Source organism: Anas platyrhynchos, chromosome 2, assembly GCF_047663525.1.
Source record: "Anas platyrhynchos isolate ZD024472 breed Pekin duck chromosome 2, IASCAAS_PekinDuck_T2T, whole genome shotgun sequence".
Taxonomy (NCBI): Eukaryota; Metazoa; Chordata; class Aves; order Anseriformes; family Anatidae; genus Anas; species Anas platyrhynchos.
The window spans coordinates 24,373,168-24,393,409 of NC_092588.1; the positions used below are offsets into that span (position 1 = coordinate 24,373,168).

Genomic DNA, 20,242 nt, shown 5'->3' on the forward strand with positions numbered 1-20,242 from the left:
GGCTAGTCCTTCTGGACCTTCAACTACAACGAATTTTTACCGTTCCAGTTTCATTAGCGTGTATGAAAGCAGCGGCAGCAAGCCCTTCACTCCTTCACCCCCACCCTAATCCCGTTCCCTTCACCGTGCCTGGCACTGCCATTCCCTGTCTGCGTGTTTACAGTGTACTGTGTACAAGCAGAGTAATTTTAGGCAAGGGCAAATTTCTACCATATGTTCACGTCCTCCTACTAAGATAACTGAAATAAACAGGCTGGAGCAGTGTTTTAATTCCCAATTTCATTTTAGGATTAGAGTAAAAAAACTAGAACTTTGGTAACTTTGTGATCATTGTGATAACATCGTGCATAACTTCATTGATGTGAGTAACTCTCTAATTATTGGTCTCTACTTTTGTCACCTGTTCCCTAACTATCTTTTCCTTTTTCTGCCCATAAGCTCTCAACTCCTGTCGTCATCTTGTTGGCTGTGCTTGCCTCCTGTCAGAATTATCAGGTAAAAATAGTGGAAGAGAGACATACTCCAAGACCAGGAAGTCTTCCAAGTAGGGCTTACTAATCTTGCTCGTCATACTCCTTTTCTAGCATCCTTCACCTCGCTACTTTCGAATGCTTTCTTTCCTTTATGTTTCCACCTATTTTCTTGCTTGGGACTTTTTTCCTCAGGGAATGAAAATGCGTAAACCAGAGCCTACACACTTCGCATCCCATGGATTGCCAACAGGCCAAGCCGTGCTTCTCATTATCAAAGAATTGCTCCTAAGCGGTGAATTCTGATGCTCAGGTTTGCTGAAGAAGCCGTCTCTTCACAGTTCCCACATAAAACATTTTCACAAGGCGATTGAATCTTGTGTTGATGGAGTTCATGGTATTGCCCAAGGGTAGAGAGACAGATTGGAAAAATAATTAGTTTTTTGTTTTTCCCCGTTTTCTTGAAAATTATTTTTGCTCCAAATTGCATGATAGAAAGGTTAAACCTAACAGAACTCTCCATACATTTAACCCAGGACATTCAGACTTTAAATCACGGTGTTTAAAAAAGTTTTAAGATAAAAGTCTTGCTTCTGAAACCTACAGTTCAAGTAGCTGAAAACCTTGGTTGTGATCTGTGCGTAAGCAGGGATGGATGAGGGACGGGGAACCCATTGGGACGCTCAGCAGCCTGCAAGCACTGCCATTCTCCGGTGGCCTTGCGTTTCCCAAGTGCTGTGGGATTGCACACCACTTTACCCTAGTGATCACACAGTGCTTTGTTGATGTACCCAAACATTTGAGTGAGCACAGCACGTTGTCAGACTGGATTACTCACACGAGAGAAATATTGTACAAGTCTCTTTGCATACTCCATCAGCAGTTGTTCCGTGTTATTTGCTCTTTAGGAAACATGCAGACTTGAAAACCGTACTTCATTTTTTCTATTGTAAGTATGTGAGCAGAATTAAAAACGCTAATTTATTTTTTCCTGACCGTTTCTTGCTGATTCTCATCTGTAGTTAGCATAATCGCAATAACAAGCATAATTTAACATAAATACAGCCCCCCCAAAAAAAACAATTTATCTGGATTCTGATGCCCATCCGTATGCTGTTGATGCCAAGGCCTGGTTCGGTTCAGTTTCAGTCATTTTGTTTACAGCACTCTGCGAGTTGCCTTTTGCTCACTTCGCATGGCGTTGTGTGATCCTTGTCTGGATTGGTACTGCTGCCTCAAAACACGCCTGCTTCTAAAGTTCAGGGCTTTGTGCACTTGAAATAAGTGAGTTTATAAATTGCCAGTTCCACTTCAGATTCAATTTAACAGTGAAACAAGAGGACAAAACCTTTAGCTAGCTTTGGGGAGGGGGCAGGAGGGAGTTTGTACTTTTCCTAGTTAGTTACGGCAACATGATGTTTCCTCTGCCTTACATACAGATAAGATCTGTTGCAGTAATCTCACGCTGTGCCTGTTATTAATCACTGAAAGTATCATGTGAAAGAAAGCAATTTATCATAACTCCGCAGCAGTTTGCAGGTAAATTTTGCTTAGCCCACTTGTTGCTACCATTAATACGATTCTGTGTGGACTCTGGGAACATTTTGGTACGGTTTGTATCAGAAACACAATTAAAATTGGGCATATATCCCAAATCCATACATCCATATGGGTGTTGGAATAAAGTTGGATGTTAGAATTAAAATACAGCGTATCATATTATGGCACTGACTTTGGGTTGCATGTGTAAGCCGAAAAAATGTATATTTTTTCCTTTGTAGTGCTTTGGTTTCTCCGTGCTTTTGCAAAAGACCTCGACGCTTGGCATCGAGATGGTCTTTGGTCATTGCTGTCTCATATTTGGCTACTTCATAACTCATTGGCAGGCACAGAATGTGCAGTCTGTTTGCAGTAAGTTTGTTACACTTCTGTTATCGTCCCTAATAATTGAATTTTAGGAGAATCTGTCCAAACTGGGCACATTGAGTTGCTGAGAGCTTCACGGTGATTTCTTCGCTGGGCACTCCTTAAAGGAAAGCAAGACAATTTGTCTCTGGGCTTGCCACTGGCACACCTGGTGGCCTCAGTGAGGAAACCACTTGGTTTAGCTCCAGAAGGGATGGTGTGACAGCAGGGATCTCGAGCACTTGCCCTTCTTTCAGGATAGTTTCAAAGGTATTGAACTACACAGCTGAGCAGCTAATGGCTCAGCTCTTCCGTGGGAAGTTCAAGACCAGCAATAACCTGGGAAATATAGTCTGTAGTGGGGTGCTTCAGAGTGCTGAGCATATGATAGATAAAATCTGTTCCTTTCATATCTCATCCTTTCCTGACAAGTGTGCACGTGTACCTATACACACACATACCGAATAGATCTACTTATGGCAGCTGGATAAGAACTAACGTTGTGTGTGCTGCAGAAGCTGGTTGAACACCTTCCAGGTGACATTGAGGGATGTTTCCCAGTCTCTTGGGAACAAGAAGAGGACCCGGTGTTTGTGGAGGAAAGCTGCCACATCTCCATGGCTTTCGGTGTTTCCTAAGTACTCAGTTCAGGATTAAACCCAGGCAGGCTTGACACAAAGTAGGCTCTGCCAAATATGGCTCCTCGCATGGAATAATGTTATTAATTTATTAATTTGTGTTGGAATTTCTGTGCAGTGTAAACCATGTTCAATTTTCTTCTGTCTAGAAGCAGCAAAAGCGGCCCAGTAAGCACCCCATACCTGCACAAGGGTAAAATTCTCCTCTTCCCTCCTCTCTCATCTGCCGCATTAGTTTTGCTTTTCTTGCGAGAATTACAGCTAAAGCCCTAGGTTTTTATGCCTTGGCCATAAATATTACTTTTCTGCCTGGCCTATTGAACGGATTACTTTTATGTAAATCAATGTTATGTAACTTGATTTGGAAAGATTACTCGTTCCCTTTCCAAAGATTTCGTCAGCCACCCTGCAAGTAATCATTGCTGCACAACACATGAAAACTCTCAGAAATATGACTCATCCTTTGTGTGCCTCTTTCCAGGGTAATGCCATAAATTTTAAACAGTCCTGTTTAAATAATTTAGGTAGAAATATATTGTGTCCCATGCTTATGGCAGAGGGGAAAAGTTCTATTGATTATTTTAAATACTCTTTATTACAATCCAGAGAAATTAAAGATGATTCAAAATTAACAGGCAAAACCAGTACATTAAAATGTTTTACTTTCTAATATGTGCTAAAGCAGATGTGAATATGAAGTATACATGATCTTAATACATCCCTTTCTGCCTGCTCACTGTTTCCTACAACCTAAAAGTCTTTGGATTTTATAAGCAAGATTTTGTAGATAGCAAAGTTTTATCTTCAATTAAAAAGGAAACAGTAGAAGCAATAGCAAATGTTCAGAGAATGTGAAACTATATCTTCTCAAGGCCCCACGTATGTGTTTAGCTGTGTACCTTCCATTAACATTCAAGCAGAAGAGAATGCATATTTAAATCTCTGCAAGCTGCTTCAGAAATTGGCTGCTTTCTGAGATGGCTCTGATTAACCTGTGATTGTTTAACAGTCTAATAACTGCTTTGCTTCCATCCTTCTTAGTAATTTGGATTTTTCAGTAAATTAAATATTTGGAATTTTTCCACTTTTCCCATTTAGGCTATCATTTATCACAATAACATTCAATATTTACAGAGCCCAAGTACAAATGGTGCTTTCCGATACTACTTTTTGCATTTATTTTTATTTTTTTTTGAAGGAAAAGAGCCTTTAATTGACAAATTAATCAAAACAACTTTCAGCGTGGATGGCAACGCTAAGAGGAGCAGTAAGCAGTCAACTCGGATGGCATTTGAATGGTTCCAATATTTTATCACGCTGATCTGGCTTGCTGCGCCGAATGATGCCTGCAGCATTTCAGAAGCCTCAATGATGCTGCTTTTTCCTTTGATAATGGGACCTGCACGTCTATTTCTGTGGACTTGACAGAAGCTTTCAGCTCAGTTCATTAAATTTTAAAGTGGGAGCTGGAGTCAGTTGGATTTTTAGACAGCTGAGAGGTTTAAGGAGAATAGTTTTCTGCTGTGGAGATATAAAAGTAAAAGCTTTCCTCCCTCCTCTGTAGCTGATACCCTTAAGAGCTAAAAGTTTCATTAAATGGTGATGAGGAGAATGTTCCTCATCGTTCAACTTAAGTGCATCTATCATCTCTTTTATTGTATACAGAAAGCTCCCATTTGAAAAGAAAATTCAGGCTACAAACGCAGGTACCCAAAAATCTTGCAAATGCACGCAGCCGGTTTCCAGCCCTCTCATGCATTGCGGCGTAGTCACTAATTGCACAATCATGTGGTCTGGATCCGTAGGCTTCCTTGCCGGTATCTGACATTATCTCAGTGCTTCAGAACACCGTACAGGAACTGGGTGCATGGAGAGCAGCCCTGAGGAGAAAGACCTGGGGGTGGTGGTTGATGAGAAGCTCAACATGAGCCAGCAATGTGTGCTTGCAGCCCAGAGAGCCAACCGTATCCTGGGCTGCACCAAAAGCAGCGTGGCCAGCAGGGCGAGGGAGGTGATTGTCCCCCTCTGCTCTGCTCTCGTGAGACCCCACCTGGAGCCCTGCGTTCAGCTCTGGGGCCCCAGCACAAGAAGGACAGGGACCTGGCAGGGGGCTGGAACTGGGTGGGCTTTAAGGTCCCTTCCAACCCAAACCATTCTGTCATTCTGCAGCTAATGTATTCAGGCTACATCATCCAGTTGCACCTGCAAGTGTTCAGTGTTACTACAAATGAGATTGCTTCTCATTAAGAATCAATCTGATTTCTGTAAAGACTCACCATTAATGCATGTGGCCAGTGGGGCAGATCAACTCTTATTTTGATATTTCCAAACTTTGCTCGACTTCACAACCTTAAAAATAATTTGCTTAAAATAGGCTGGTTTTTGAAAGTGTGTTGGGTTAAGGTAGTTTGGTACCACTGGCTTATAGATATTATTCTTCTGGCTTGTAGAGCAAATTAACATTTCTAAATTAGTCCCTATAATTAAATGTTTTCATTTGTGTAAGACAGACAAGGTTGAAACTCTGATCTTTACCCTTTGAGGTAACAAACCTCAAAGGTAACTGCACTAGGAGGATGCTGCATTCAGGGTAGACCATTAATATTGTGGCATGCAGCATTTTGATCAGTGAGTTTTGCACGTTTGCTGACAGCAAACAAACTGAAAGACTGAAGATATTTCATACTGAAGAGCAGAAATTACCAAAAGGACTTTGAGCAGAACAGCAAGGTCATCCAAGCTTTAGCTCCTCATTTGTCTATACCAACTTGTCCATTACAAATTGTTTGCCTGACTCTGGGTCCTGCACCAGTCCTAAATTCAGAACTGATTTGTCTTGCATGGTCAAATGGAGCCAGTTCAAAATCTTAATTGCTGCCACCTCATATGTTGTACCTAAGCCTCCCCTTGCACTCATCCCCAGGCCCCACCCATATGGAGAGCAACTGCTGAACCTGAGTCTTTGCAGTAGAAGAGATTAAAAATCATAGTAATTTTATGCTATTTTTTAACCTTGGTAGTCTTAAAAATTGAATTAGGAGAAAAGTGAAACTAGAAGGAGGAGGAAAGTGGAGTGGGCCCTATTTGTTGGGGGGATGAATTGTTCTGAGTGCCCTTACATCTTTGTATGGCCATTTCTGTTCTGGACTCACCTGCGTGCCATCTTTTATGCTGCAATGCCCTGTTGTCCTTTGCTGTTTTCTCCCCTGCAGCAAACTTTTCTTGCTCCCAAAATCCCATCTCTCTTTCTGCTACCTGACTCTTATCCTAGACTCCAATCCCAGCCCGCCTCTGTCTCCATCCCCATCCCTCCTTCTAACGTAAACTGTTGTCTCCTTATTCTTTTTATTCCCTTACTGCTTTCTAGCCTTTCCTGTGTGCTTAGCTTCTAGGTCTGACTGATAATCTCTTACCAGTCATCATCTTTTTTACTGTTGTAACATCAGCCTGCCTTTCCCATCGTAGCCTCTTTTCAGGCTTCTCCTCCCAAGGAACTCTTCCATGCAGCTGCTCTGTGTCCCCTTTGCCATCTTTTCCTGTTCGGCATCAGGAGGGGAGACGTTGTCTCTGAACAAGAGGGACAAAGAGAAAAATTCCCTGCTGGCAGGCTTGGAGGGGACCCAGCTTTGGTCCAAGCAGCAAGAGCTGTGACTACAGGGAAAGCTATTCTCGGCCTCGGTTAGAGCACGTCCACTGTGTAATCCGCAGGAAATTAAGCTGCAGAGAATGTGCAAACTGCATTTATTTCCAAGAGCTTTTAGCTCTCAGGAATGGAAAAAGTTTTACCCGGGCCAAAAGGAAAAAGAAGCACTACCTTCTCCCCACATTTTTAGATTCTTCTCCACAGCATCGAGTTCTTAGAGCTTCTGCAAGGAATAATGGCTTGTTGAGACTCAAACTGCATTCATCTATGATTTTTGTTCTCATAAAACAGATGTTTATGATCAGTATTTGATCATTTGTGCTTTTGTTTAAAAATAAGTTTAAGTATAAAACAATGTATTTTTCAAAAACAAAAACATTCCTGCTTGAAATACGTCTTTATATGAATTAATTTTCACATTCAACAAGCTCATCCACTTAGTATGAAATGAAAGAAGAAATAAAAGCAAAACACCTTGCTTTTGCTTAAAAAAAAATCTTAAAACAAAAATGCCCTACAGACTTGGACACTGATGAAATTGTCCAAATTAGGCTTTCCTCTGTCAGTATCTGAAGTCCTTGTAGGTCGTGCCCATAACTGAAATACTGATAGGACTGTGGGCCTCCCCTCGTAATACCACTGGTTGCATTTGGGCTGCAATATTGATGTGTGCATTATACATTTATTATATATTTTGTGTTTTAAGGAGGGGTACAAAGTACTGGTTTGTAATCCAGCAACTCAGGTGTAGTCCCACCTGTCATTGATTCCTATGGTTGTAGGGCAAGTCAGCTCAACTCTTCATGCTTTATTCTCATAAAAAGTCCCACAGAAGTGCTGTGAGGAGAGTTATTACACATTTTTCCAGTTTCAAGGCACGATAATATACATTGACATGTTAGCTTAGTATTAAATTTATCATTAGACTGCAATTGCTTTGGAAACGAAGGACGATGCTATCTCTGCCTCGTATTTCTTTGAGTATTCCTGGGAAGTGTTTAGCATACAGGGATTTCATACTGAACACGACACTTCTGTGAACACCTCAGCTCTCTGAATGTCATGAAGTGCTTTGATTAAGGAATTTTCTGAGGCACAAAGCTGCTCAGCAACCTGACAGACCCACGGCTTCAAACCTCCTCCAACCTACTTGGGGCTGCTGCATGGAAAGGAAAGGGGCAGTCTCCTTCTTTCCCTTCCTCATATGGCCCTCAGCTGCTCATGAGATTCATCGATCGGCCTCGCCCTGGCTGCTCAGCACTAAAGCTCACGGGTTTTGTCAGCAGCCCGCAGTTAGATGGGGTTAAGCCACCCATTAAACCCCACCTCAGCCTGAGGTGCCCGCGGCCCTGCTCACTGGAGCCTGACTTCTCCTCACGAGCCTGACTCCTCACTGACAATGCACACGCGCTTTATGTTTTGTGGTCTTTCATAGTATGGCTCTCTCGGTGTTTTGGGAGTAGCCGAGCACATTTCATCGCCGTGTTTTCTCCGAACCCTGCTCGGCAGAAACTGGTTAAGCTAGTTTGCCATCGGGACGCTCCCCCCGTCCCCTTTCCTGGATCCCGTCCCGTTTTCTGTAAATCATCACCTCCAGGAAGGCTGCTGGAGCTTTTCCTCACATCAAGCAAGCGATGGTTTTATATCTTGAAACTTAAGCCCTTGCTCTTTCAGCCGGGTGCGTTTCTGTTTGTGGAAGCATTTAAAGCCTCATTACCCACGTTTTTAAGATTCCCGAGCCCTTCCCTCATGTCACTTGCTGCGGTTCCTTCATGGTTAAGGAGCTGCAGCCAGGCGAGGCAGCAGGCCGTTTGGGAGAGATATGAGCAGGCATGATTTCCTGATCTTTCTCGTTGGTGCACACATAGTTCCTGTTACTTATTATTTGCAGTCCCAACTGATTAACAGTGGAGCCCGGGATCTCCACCTGCAGTTCAGGATCTCGGTGAAACCAGCTCTGTGTAGGGCCAGCAAGGGTTTTTACCTTAGAAGCCATTGCTCTCCATACCTATATCAAATACTGAACTTAGCTACTGTGCATACCACCCCAGTCTCATTTTGATTCATGAAAATATCCTGACACTGTATTGACAAAATTTGTTTATTCTGCCATTGCACGGGAATAAATCTTTGAAGATTTTTTTTTGAAGATTTTGAAGAGGTGAGCCCAAGTACAAACAAAACCAACAAGAGGAGTGTATCATAAAGGGAAGGGTGAACACCAGTACCTGATCAGAGTTGGTGGTGAACAGGTTTAGATTTTTATCCCAGGGAATTCTGTAGAAGATCAACTTGAAAACTTTTCATTATATAAAAATGATTAAAGAAAGAAAAAATACATTTTTATCTGAAACTCTACTGTAGTTTTAAGCAAAAGGAGAATACATTATGTAGCATTGAAGCAAATCACTAACGGATATTTCTATAATCAGAAATTATGATCATCCAGAAGACAAACTGAGGGAAAAAATCTGAGCATTGTGGAGTCTGCTAAGTTTTAGTTTTCCCATAGGAACATGACACTGTTAGATGGGGGATACTGGTAGCCAGTTTGCTGCTCACTGGGGGCAGTTTGCTTTAGAAATCCTTCTTTTCAAAATTCACTGTTATTCAAAAATTCACTAAATTCACTACTGGAATTCACAAAATTCACTGCTGGAAACTGTTGCATGGTATGCTAGCAGTTTCCAGTATTGTTTCTAAATCGTTGTTTATTTTATTATTCTGAACTGAAGTGGGGATTAGAGGAGTTTGAAGAATTGTTCTTGACCTGAAAGTTAATCTGTTGGTGATTCAAATAACACCAAGCAGGACTCCCTGGGCAAAAGAGCAATGACCATAAAACAGATCTCAGGGGTCACCAAACTCATGTGGGAGGTCAGTCAATGCAGGAGATAAGGAGGTGGTCATTTGTTTATGGACGAGCATCCTTCAGGAGGGAAGGAGAAGGTTCTGCAACAAAGGCTCTCATTCTTGCAGTAACTTATGTAAAATCTTAAAATGAGGAAAGAAGTAGCAGTTGCTGATTAAAATGTGAGAACCAGTTGAAAAAGCGAAGAGAAAACAATCCTGTATGTATTTTTTTGGATCAGCTTGCATTCTGAAACTCAGAATAGAATCAAATCAGGCTTGTATTTTTAGCAACGTAGGGGGTTTCTCTCTCTCTTTGCTCCTCCAAATCTTATTACTTGTGATTACTGAAGATCCAATAGAGCCCTTGTACCTTTTTGCAAAACTGTAAGGATTTATTCTTGCTCTCTGGCTCATTTCCCAGGTTTCATCTATGCAGAATTCTCTACATTTCAAAAGGAGGTCATCTGGTCTGTTTGCTGATCCTCGTGTGGTGTGCCTGTGCTCAGTAGCTGTTCTGCTACCCCTTGGGGATGGGGGGCACTACAGTTGTCAGCCAGTGCCATGAGAAAAGATCAACATCAAGCACTGCGTAGCATTAAGTCCTATCCAGACACTAAAACTTACAGACAGCTTTGGGAAGAAAAGTATTCTCAATAAATGTAGCATTTTTAATTTAGATAATACTTCTTTAGTAGATACTAGTCCAAAAAATTACACTCATTTTTATGTATGTAACTTACTAGCTTTTTGCAATTTTAAGAAAACGTAGACTTGATGTACAAGCAATAAAGTTGCCTCTTTATTTATTGTGAAGGTGCCTGATATTATTATAAAGTTGCCTCACCATTACTGTGAGCAACTCTTGCTACTTCTCCTTTAAATACCAGCATGCTTGGAAATTTTGGAAAGGTTAGTCTGTGGCATAAGCGCTTTTTTGTAACAGATTTGTGTAGCGTTGAATCCCAGATGGAATCAAAGGAGCAAACCGATTTAAGCCTTTAACCAGCATGCAAGGGTATTTTAATGAAAATTAGTCTGATTCTCTCTTTGAAGCTGTGCATGTGCTGAAAAGGAATGCTACAGATATTCCTTTAGATAATGCTGAGGACTTATCTGCCATTACTTGACTCATGTCAGATTGCAAACTCTGGGAAGCATGCGTTTATTCTTAATCGATATTATAATCAACAGCTGTCTGTTCTATTATGATTTCTTAACCTTATTAACCTAAACATTTTGTATTAGCATTTATATCTGTGATACTTATAATGATCTAACTGCTGACAAATCTAAATCAGTCTCAGCCTGGTAGCATCATTTGAATGGGTGCAAGCTCAAGAGATGATCTGTTTCAATGTCTGCATAATTGCTTATTTCTAAAGGCCACGAGGAAAACAGTTGAAGTAATCTTTTGCATTATTACAGTTATACCTATTTTGCAAGTTTAGGACTAATGGCTTTAGCTTCAGACCTCTTTACTGGCCTCCTTTGCTCCCTTTCTGGAGTCCTGTATTCCCGTCCTTGCTTCCAGAACATTGCCCAGCACCATCTCACCAGGACTTCTCATTTTCTCATATGCTTGTTTCCCTTCTGTTTTCTCCAGCCATTCCTTTTATTCTTTCTACACGCTCCTCATCTGTTATGTCAAGTCAGGAGTTCTCTGATTAATGTACTTTGTCCTTTTTCTCTAAATGTCCTTTTCCTGAAAGTACGTACTTTCCAAAAACAATTTAATGGTTCCTATTTCAGGATGAGTCCTTATGTGCTTTTCTATCTCAGTCCAAACTTAACATAAACAGCCCAGGAGAGGAAATATGCCGCTTTGTTTATATAAGATTAAATGCATAGATTGTCCTTGATTTGTTTGAAATGAAAATGACTGTACGCTTCATCAAGAGAGCTTGAGATATTCTTTGGTATTTTATTTCTCTTTTAGATGCAGCGTGTTTGCCAACATCAGGAACGGCAAAGGAAGAAGCAGCACAGGAAGAACCTGACTGCCCTACAAAATATTTCAGTGTTGTGTGGTGTAAGGCATCAAAGAAAAAGCACAAGAAGTGGGAAGGCGATGCTGTTCTTGTGACAAAAGGAAAGTCGGTAATTTTGAAAGATATGGAAGGCAAAGACATTGGAAGAGGTACTGTAGATTTGCGTGCTTGTGCAAGTGAAAAACTGGTTTAAAAATAACGTGCTTTGAATAACAGAGACAAGGTTCTTTAGGTATTTTACAGTTCTCAATACCGAAGTTGAACACCGGATGAAAACACAGTAGTCTTTTTTTTTTTTTTTTGTGGTGGTGGGAGATGGAAAGATGGCTTTATGTTTCTTACGTATAAGGCAGATGTATGGGGGAGGCTGGAGCAGGCTGAATAACATTATTCACAAAACCACCAAATGCTAGTCCAAGAAGCGGATCTGGAAATGAGCGGCGGTACTAACTTAGCTGAGATGCCAAATGAGGAAGAAGTAGTTGATTTTGGTTGCTCTTATGCTGCATTGAAGGTGTGAGAATTCAGGGAACATATACAGGTAAGGTTCTTGGAGATACTCCCGTCAGTAGTATGGTAACTGGGAATGTCTGAGATTGGAGCTGTACTTTTCAGCCAAACAGCTAAAAATATTATCTTTGTCAGAAAGACAAGCAATAGCAACGGTTTCCAGCCAAGCCAAAGTCAACTGTGTAGCAATTTTTAGTCTTGCAGTTTTAGCAGCAGCTGCTGCTGTAAGACACAGTTTGGGTTGTTATCAGAGTTAAAAATAAGACTTGCAAACTATAGGCTGCAGTCAACTTGGAACTTGGAGCAGTATTTTTTTAGCGGAAAAAAAAAAAAAGAATTAACTTTGCTAACTGAGCCAAAAATATTTGAGGAGGAAGTAGGATTGGAAAATGTTGCTGCAAAACATAATTTGATTAATACTGGGGCCAAGGTGGCTTCTCAGCTCTTTTGTTACAATCATGACATTGTGAACCTTGCTAGGACCAAGCAGTTGCAATTTGCAGGTCAGTCTGTGACTTAGAAATTAATTCAGATTCATTTATAGCAAAGCAATATATGTACAGACTTGCTTGGGTTTGAAAAAGGCAGGGAGAAAGAGAGTAATGCATGGAATGCATCAGCCACCACCCTGTTGTTCTTGTGATTTTTTCAAGTCCTGTCTTCTTGAATTAGCAGAAAACACAATAGAAATTTAAGTATTCTCATTGTCACCGGTAAAATTCTTTTGTCTGTGTTTGATTGTGTCGGGGAGCACAATGATACCAATGCCATTGGTCTAACTTGCTCCTTTAGAGTTGTTTGCAATGCTCATGGATTCTAAGACAATCATCAATTCCCCAATGTAAGCAGTGGACATTTTAAATTTAAATTAGCAAAGGATAGGTCATAACTACCCTCTCCAGGTACCTCGACTAGAAAGGCACATTCCTTCTCTTATGTCCTGGCATCTTCAGCTCTTTAGTGAAAGCAGATATTTTTCTTTCAAGAATCAAACAAGGAGTACTATGCATTTTTGCATGCATTTAGAGGGGAAGAAAAAGGCCTCCCATTGCCTTTTGGCTTGACTGTTATTCAACACTTGCTTAGGCTTTGAAACAGCTCAGTAAATTTCTGCTCTTAAAGGAATTTGCATCCAGATCTTCACCTTCCAACCTTTTCGGAAGGACACATTCCTAGAAATGGGAAACTTTTTTTTTTTTTTTTTTTTCCAAACAGCTTTGCAAACAACTCCCAGCATTCTTTCTATGTACTATTTACTGGACACAATGTGTGTAAGACCTTGGGGGGATTTGCCTCTTTTACACATGAGTGCTTTAACTGTTGGTCAACATAGTCATGCTTTTAATTTTTCTGACCCAACTAAGACTCTGAGCCCATTTATCCAGAGTGGCACAAATCCAACAATTGGGGTAAAAAAATAAATAAATAAAAAGTGCCTGCTTCTAATTCTGAGAGAGAGGTGTCTTTGACCTCCCTGAGTTAAGAAAATAAATTATAAGTAAGCCTCCCATTTCTTATGTGAGAGTTTTAACAACTAGAACACTGTTTAAAAGAAGGAACCACAAATCTTTCCTACATATTTATATTAAAAGGAAGTGGAACTACATCTTTATTTTTTAATTAGACTGATCAGTAGCTGCTCTGGGAATGTTCACCTGACAGAGTCCCTAGGAGGGCAGAGAAAAATGCTTCAGCTTCCTGATAGGTTTTGGAATGAACAAAGTATTGAGTATAAAATATATATATGAGCAATATATAATATATATGAGCAAAGTATAAATCCTGGCAAAAATCAGAGCATATATTCCCAGTTGTGAAAAGCTACTTTAGAGAACGGTTTTAGAAGAAGAATATTTTGTCTAGATCAACAGCAAGAGGGGCTAGTGGTGTTCGTGCTGGGGTACAAAAAGAAGGGAAAAGGACCTAGAATGGTCATTAGTTTTACACAAGTTTAAAACTAAGGCAAGCTGCCATTTTCTATGATACGGTATTGTGATTTTTATAAATTTCCCTTAAACGAGTACTTGACATTCAATAGAACTCAGGGATGAGGATGGTAGAATGTTTGCTCACATATTCTGGTATCTAATTCTGAACATTACCACCGAAATGTCAAGTCTGTTAAGGAGGAAAAGACTTCATTTGTTCACATGTTTAACAATTTAAATGCTTAAGAATCAAATACCTGTTGACAGTTTTATTTTTCCTTCCTGCAGATGAGTACTGATGTTAAGGAAGTATTATTTGCTGTGTTGTCCTAATTCATACATTTTTATATTCTTTTAGGTACTGGATATAAACCTAAAGAGTTAGACAGTCTTGATGAAGGTCAAACACTGATGATTGGAGGAAAAGAAATTGAAGTGATGGGTGTAATTTCAGCAGATGACTTCAGCAGTGGCAGGTGTTTTCAGACTGGAATAGCGACTCATGACACAGTCCCAACTGCTTTACCTCAAGCTACTATGAAACGATTCTGTAAACCGTTCAAAAATGTCTGTCAACCCAATACTAAAGAGAATATTCTCAACAATTCTCAAAGCTGCAAACCTCGCCATGATCCCAATGCTTCAAGTAAGGTTCAAATGTTTAAGGTTATTTAATCATCCTCTGTTTGTCAAAAAAGTTGAGGGTCTAACCAAAAGATTCACTTTCCCCTATGTATTACTGTAGGATTTCTGAAATACAGTAGTCGTGTTTCTATCAGTGCCATGTTAGGATTTTATCACTTTAACAAGTGAAATGCTTTGCGGGTCAAGTTTCTCATAGTTGTTACAGATGGCTGTAGAAACAGGTTAGAGTGGTTTCTGAGAGGTTTGCCAAGAAGATTGTGTACGTTGATCAGAGAAACAGGCTGACATACCCTAGAAGTTCTAGATGAGTTCCAGCTTCCCGCTGGGATCAGTGAAGCACTAGCAGAATATGGCAACACCGTAATTGCTGTGAAGGATCAGTAATAGACCAGGTAAGCCAGATTCAGAGAATTGTTCCTGATGGTGCCTGATTCTTCCCAGCCAGTGAGTTTAACTTCACTGCCCAAAACTCAACAGGATATATTTGGGGATAAAAGTTTTGATTTGTAATACTAGAACTATCCTGTGCTGAGAAGCCATGAGAATTCACATGGAAACTGACTGGTTAAGCAGTTGTGTAAGAGGGATCCTGTAAGCATTTGATAAATGCAGGAAGTGCCATTGCTTATCTAAACAAGACGTGCTCTTCTGTCGATCAATAACAAACCAGTCATACAACCTGCTGGTTAGGAACTATGTTCTGCTGACGGCTTTATCTTTCAGATGGAAGATAGAAACAAATTTAAAGAAATATTACTAAGTAGAGCAATCCTTTTTTATTTTTATTTTTTAAAAAAAAAGGTTGTTCTGTATTCTTACTACAGTTTTACCTCCATCCAACTTCTTGCCCCATATCTTGATATTGTAAGGCTTTTCAAAGCGACTGCTTGACTGCTATGTAAATAAACAATGAAATCCTCATCATCTAGCAATTAATGATATCATTTGCGCTTTTGTAAGAGCACTTTCATTAGCACCATCTTCTAGTCTCAATTCAGCATGATTATGTTGTTTCTAGTAATGCAGCTTCCTGTGTTTTCATGATTCCGCATTAGCTTTCTAACTGAAAATCTGGCAAAGAGCTGATATATTCTATACCCAAATGAATTTCTTTGTTGCTTAAGCAATACTCTGTTAAAAAGCTGAGTTTTATTCTAGTTCTTTACCTTCTGTAACTTTTCTTCTGGTGAGTTTGAGCACCTCCTGTGAGACTTCCCCAAATTGCCTGATATGGAAAGCCCTCAACACATCTGCAGGTTGGACTATCACTCATCTTTGTTAGTGACGTGGACAGCGGGATCAAGTGCTCCCTCAGACAGAGCTGGGGATGTTCAGCCTGGAGAAGAGCAGGCTCCAGGGAGACCTTACAGAGCCCTTCCAGTACCTAAAGGGGGCTACAGCAAAGCTGGGGAGGGACTCTGTCAGGGAGTGTAGGGATAGGACAAGGGGGGATGGCTTTAAACTTAAAAAGGGTAGGTTTAGATTAAGTATAAGGAATAAATTCTTCACTCAGAAGGTGGTAAGGCACTGGCACAGGTCGCCCAGAGATGTCCCATCCTTGGAAGTGTTCAAGACCAGGCTGGATGGGGCTTTGGGCAACCTGGGCTGGTGGGAGGTGTCCCTGCCCATGGCAGGGGGTGGGAATTAGATGGGCTTTAAGGTCCCTTCCAACCCAAACCATTTTGTGATTCTATGATTAATGTCGTTTAACTCAGGAGGATCACATAGCTTGCTTAATGCCTTGCTGCATAATTTCTTTCAGAAGTAATGGAGATATTTTCCTAGACCAGGACCTCGGTATTGGAGCATTCAAAGGTTTTCATGCTGAGGTCCATGACAATCATTGATTAAAATGCAGCTTTTTCAAAATGAAATGTTGTTTATCAGTGTGCTCAACAGAACAGAGTGCGGTGACAAAGATGGAAATCCTTGTCTTCCAGATATGATTTCTAAGCTTTTAGTCCAGAACTCATTTAGACTGCACTTCTTCCCCATCTCTAATACTGCAAAATTTTGTTAGAAAAATGGTATTTTTGTCACCATCGCCTTTTATGTATACCCAGATGCAATTTGATGTAATCCATCAGAACTCAGCCCTTTGTCAGTAGGAAACAAAATCCCTCTGAGTGATACAAGCCTTCAACTGACCTATTTCCATGAATAAATTATCAATATAGATCTATTCTAGCAACATAAAAATATCAGAGGCTGTGAATGCTTTCTCATTCTGTCTTCTGACAATTCCACTTTTCAGTGAGGTTGTATAGCATCAATACAAGCAACCTGGTATGGACTTTGTCTAGCAAAATAATGACATCAGAGTTTATAAACAAATTATGGCAAGCAAAACTGCTATACAGATGTAGCCAAAGGACATATCCCACTCCTTTGTGCTCTCTTTGCCCCTGTATATCTTCAAACTTGTCAAATTCTTGTATTCACACACTGTGGCAGCCTTTGTTGGCTCACTCTCATTCTTTCTCTTTTTTAGCAAATCATTGTCTTATCTCTGTTCCTCAAGAAGAGAAGTCTTTCCCAGCATCTTCAAGAATATCCCCTTGCAATAGTGTCCAGGCTTTCTGTGGGTTATTCTTTGTGTTCTTAGACTTCTTTTTAGAAACCTTTTAGACCTTCTTCTAAGTATTCAAAGTTGTCATGCAACATTTATTAGGTAGGCAGTTTCACTTCATAAAACAATACTCAGACTTGCCAGTTTGTCACTTTTACATTGGAGAAAAGTGCAAACTATTCTGGAAACTGCTGTGAAGAGATTATTTCAAGGGCTATCTAAAAGTTCTGTTGGTAAGTGCATTTTCTGACTGAGAATGGTCCATATATTAAACCGTGTATTTAGCAGCAATCAGATCATTGACTACTTTTTCTGTAGATTATTTAAATAAATAATACTCTATGCTAAATGACTAAAAAAAAAGTGCAACATTTGCATATATTTTTTTACTTCAAGATTCTCTGGTTATGCCAAGACCAAATGCAAGCCATCAGTGGATGTTCAATAAGGCAGGTCTACCTGTGGTGGATGTAGTTGTGGATCCTTACATTGCAAATAACCTCCGACCACATCAGAAGGAAGGAATTGTATTTCTATATGAATGCGTAATGGGAATGAGGTAAGAACATAATTATTCTTTTGGATTTCAATACCTATAATATTTTAATGTTCATGTTAGAAATTAAAGAATTGGAAGGGGGAAATTTGAGAAGTTGTTCAGTTAATTAATATTAATAATATTAATAATTTTCTCCTAGGAAAGGTTTCACAGTGGTTTTTTTTTCTGACCTGTATGTAGCATTGTGCTTGCTATGACTTTGCCAGATATGATAAGTGCAGCAAAGGGCCTGTCAGTTCTGCTGAAATTAGCACGTCTTGAAAACACAGATACAATCTGACCCATGCTAAAGCACACTGCTTTCTGGGGTTTATAATTCATATAATTTATAATTATTCGTATAATTTATATTTCAGTCATTTGGGATAGAGAAACTGAAGGAAGTATGTACAGTGAAGGTATAGAGAAGGCATATGCAACTGTTAAAAAAACTACATATTATATAATATTTTAAATTCTAAATTAAGATATAACTATTTGGTTTTGGAGGGCTAGTGCATTAATGTAAAAAATGAGGAGTTTCTCTCTAAGGACTTCTTGTCCTTCCTGAATGAAAACCTACAGCAAAGCATAAGTATAAATAGGTTCTTTATACTTCAGAAAACAACCTTGAGAAACAATTCCCCAAAACAGTTGTAAATAATTACAGATATATCTTTTAAAATGTTATCATTTTATCTTACAGAGTTAGTGGCAGATTTGGAGCTATTCTTGCTGATGAAATGGGCTTAGGAAAAACCTTGCAATGCATTTCACTTGTCTGGACTCTCCTGCGTCAAGGGGTTTATGGATGCAAACCTGTACTAAAGCGAGCACTAATTGTGACCCCTGGGAGTCTGGTAAAAAACTGGAAAAAAGAATTTCAGAAATGGTTGGGAAGTGAAAGGATCAAAGTCTTTACAGTTGATCAGGTAAGATTTATTTCCAAAAGGGGATTAGGTCATATCTGGCTCAGAATATAGGACTTGTGATTTTTTTTTATTATTATTATTTTTAACCAGAGACCTAAACTAGTAATCCTCTATTAATATTTATTTGGAATACTTCGTTTCTCCTTCATGTAGTTGTCCAAATGTGCGTTTAGTTGTCAGTAACCAGGTTATAGCTCAAGCTCTGCCTGCATCTGTCATATCTTCCCTCAGGCTTCACCTTTGCGGATGTAAAAGATGGCATGCTCTTCCTCATCCCTCTGTGGTTTAAGGAAGAGCTTTCTGTTATACATCAAAGTGCATACCTTCCTTGTTTTATGTAACACCACTTCTAGCTTGACTGACTTGTACTCAGTTTCTTTGGTAGTTCCTGGTGCTCTGCACTGAAAACTTTTTCCTCCTTGTTTCAGCTTTCTGCTTCAGGTCACTTTAGAAGGTTATTCCCTTTACTGTCGCGTTCAAGAGTTAGGTTTCTGTAAGGATGATTTAGTCTTATACCACAGCCAGAGGCTCAGTGTTACATAACGTGAATATCTCTTCTCTCTGGAAGAAAGCAGACAGGTACAAATCTCAATAAAGAAGCTGGCTGACGCTGACCCCTATCCCTCCTACTGTGGAGCTATTTCTGCTGGTAATGACACTCCCAAATTCCTGTATTGCTCATATGAATCCCATGTGCTGAGGGAGTATTTCGTCTTTTAATCTCCTTGGTATACCTCTAGGATCTTGCCTCCTTTTTGGAACACAGAGCTCTCTGTCTAACTGCAGAAACTCGATGTTCTAGCATGGGCTCTCTGCTTCAGTGAGCTTTACTGACCACATCAGTCAGGAAAGCACCTGGTAAAGACAAATAAAAGAGCAAGGAGTTCAAGGAGTGAAGGTGTACTATCACTGACAGGGCTTTCTCTGGAGGTACAAATCTTGCTCTGGTTACTCAGAAAGGCTTTCTTGTCATGCTTCTCTTTAAGCATGGCTCAGTATCTCAAAGTGTTGGCTCCCCTCAGACTGACGTTTGTCATGCTGTGAACAGAAGTCTCTCTCTTGCCTTTATTAACACTTCCAAAGCTTTTAAAGTCAAGCTCTGTTGTTTATAATTCACCATCCACTATTTATTTTCCTAAGCCCTCTGCTTCCCATGTCCATTTGGAGTGAGCATTCATAACAGAAAGAAAAGGGAAGTTACTGAGCAAACACACGAACTGTGGTTTCTACAGGAACATTCAACAATCTACCATTCCCTTGCTTCTTCCTTGGTCCTTACTGTTTGAATCATCCCCGTGGGAGGAAGTGGAGACACAGGAGGTCTGTGCCTGTAAAACATTAGAGGAGTATGGGAGGCACCAGTGTGGGGACACCGACACTTAACATGTCTGAATGAAGCATTCAGAACACCAGATGAAATGCAATAGAAGCTGACTTGACAGCTTTGGTTTTACTAAACAAGAAGAATATAAAACACAAATGGTAAACGTGTAATGTTTACATTAGTGTTTACATCAAAGATACAGATGTTTATTTTCCAGTTATTTTTTAATCTATATGTTCCATACAATTACATCGAAGAAAAAAAATACTTCATTTTAAAGATAACCTAACTCTTGCATA

The 20,242-nt window shown here is 40.0% G+C and overlaps 1 protein-coding gene across 3 annotated transcripts in view; it reads left to right on the forward strand.

Annotated features, from left to right (window-relative positions):
• RAD54B (RAD54 homolog B) overlaps positions 1 to 20,242 on the forward strand; it is a 56,582-nt gene that overhangs the window by 22,395 nt on the left and 13,945 nt on the right. For 2 of the 3 annotated variants that reach the window (XM_027452474.3, XM_038173607.2), the window contains exons 4-7: positions 11,446 to 11,646; positions 14,294 to 14,581; positions 17,546 to 17,708; positions 18,394 to 18,619. In XM_027452474.3, coding sequence (XP_027308275.3) covers positions 11,446 to 11,646; positions 14,294 to 14,581; positions 17,546 to 17,708; positions 18,394 to 18,619 — 878 coding nt within the window. Of the gene's footprint in view, positions 1 to 8,314; positions 8,335 to 11,445; positions 11,647 to 14,293; positions 14,582 to 17,545; positions 17,709 to 18,393; positions 18,620 to 20,242 lie in introns of those variants that run through there. The other variant, XM_072034455.1, reaches the window with a different exon arrangement.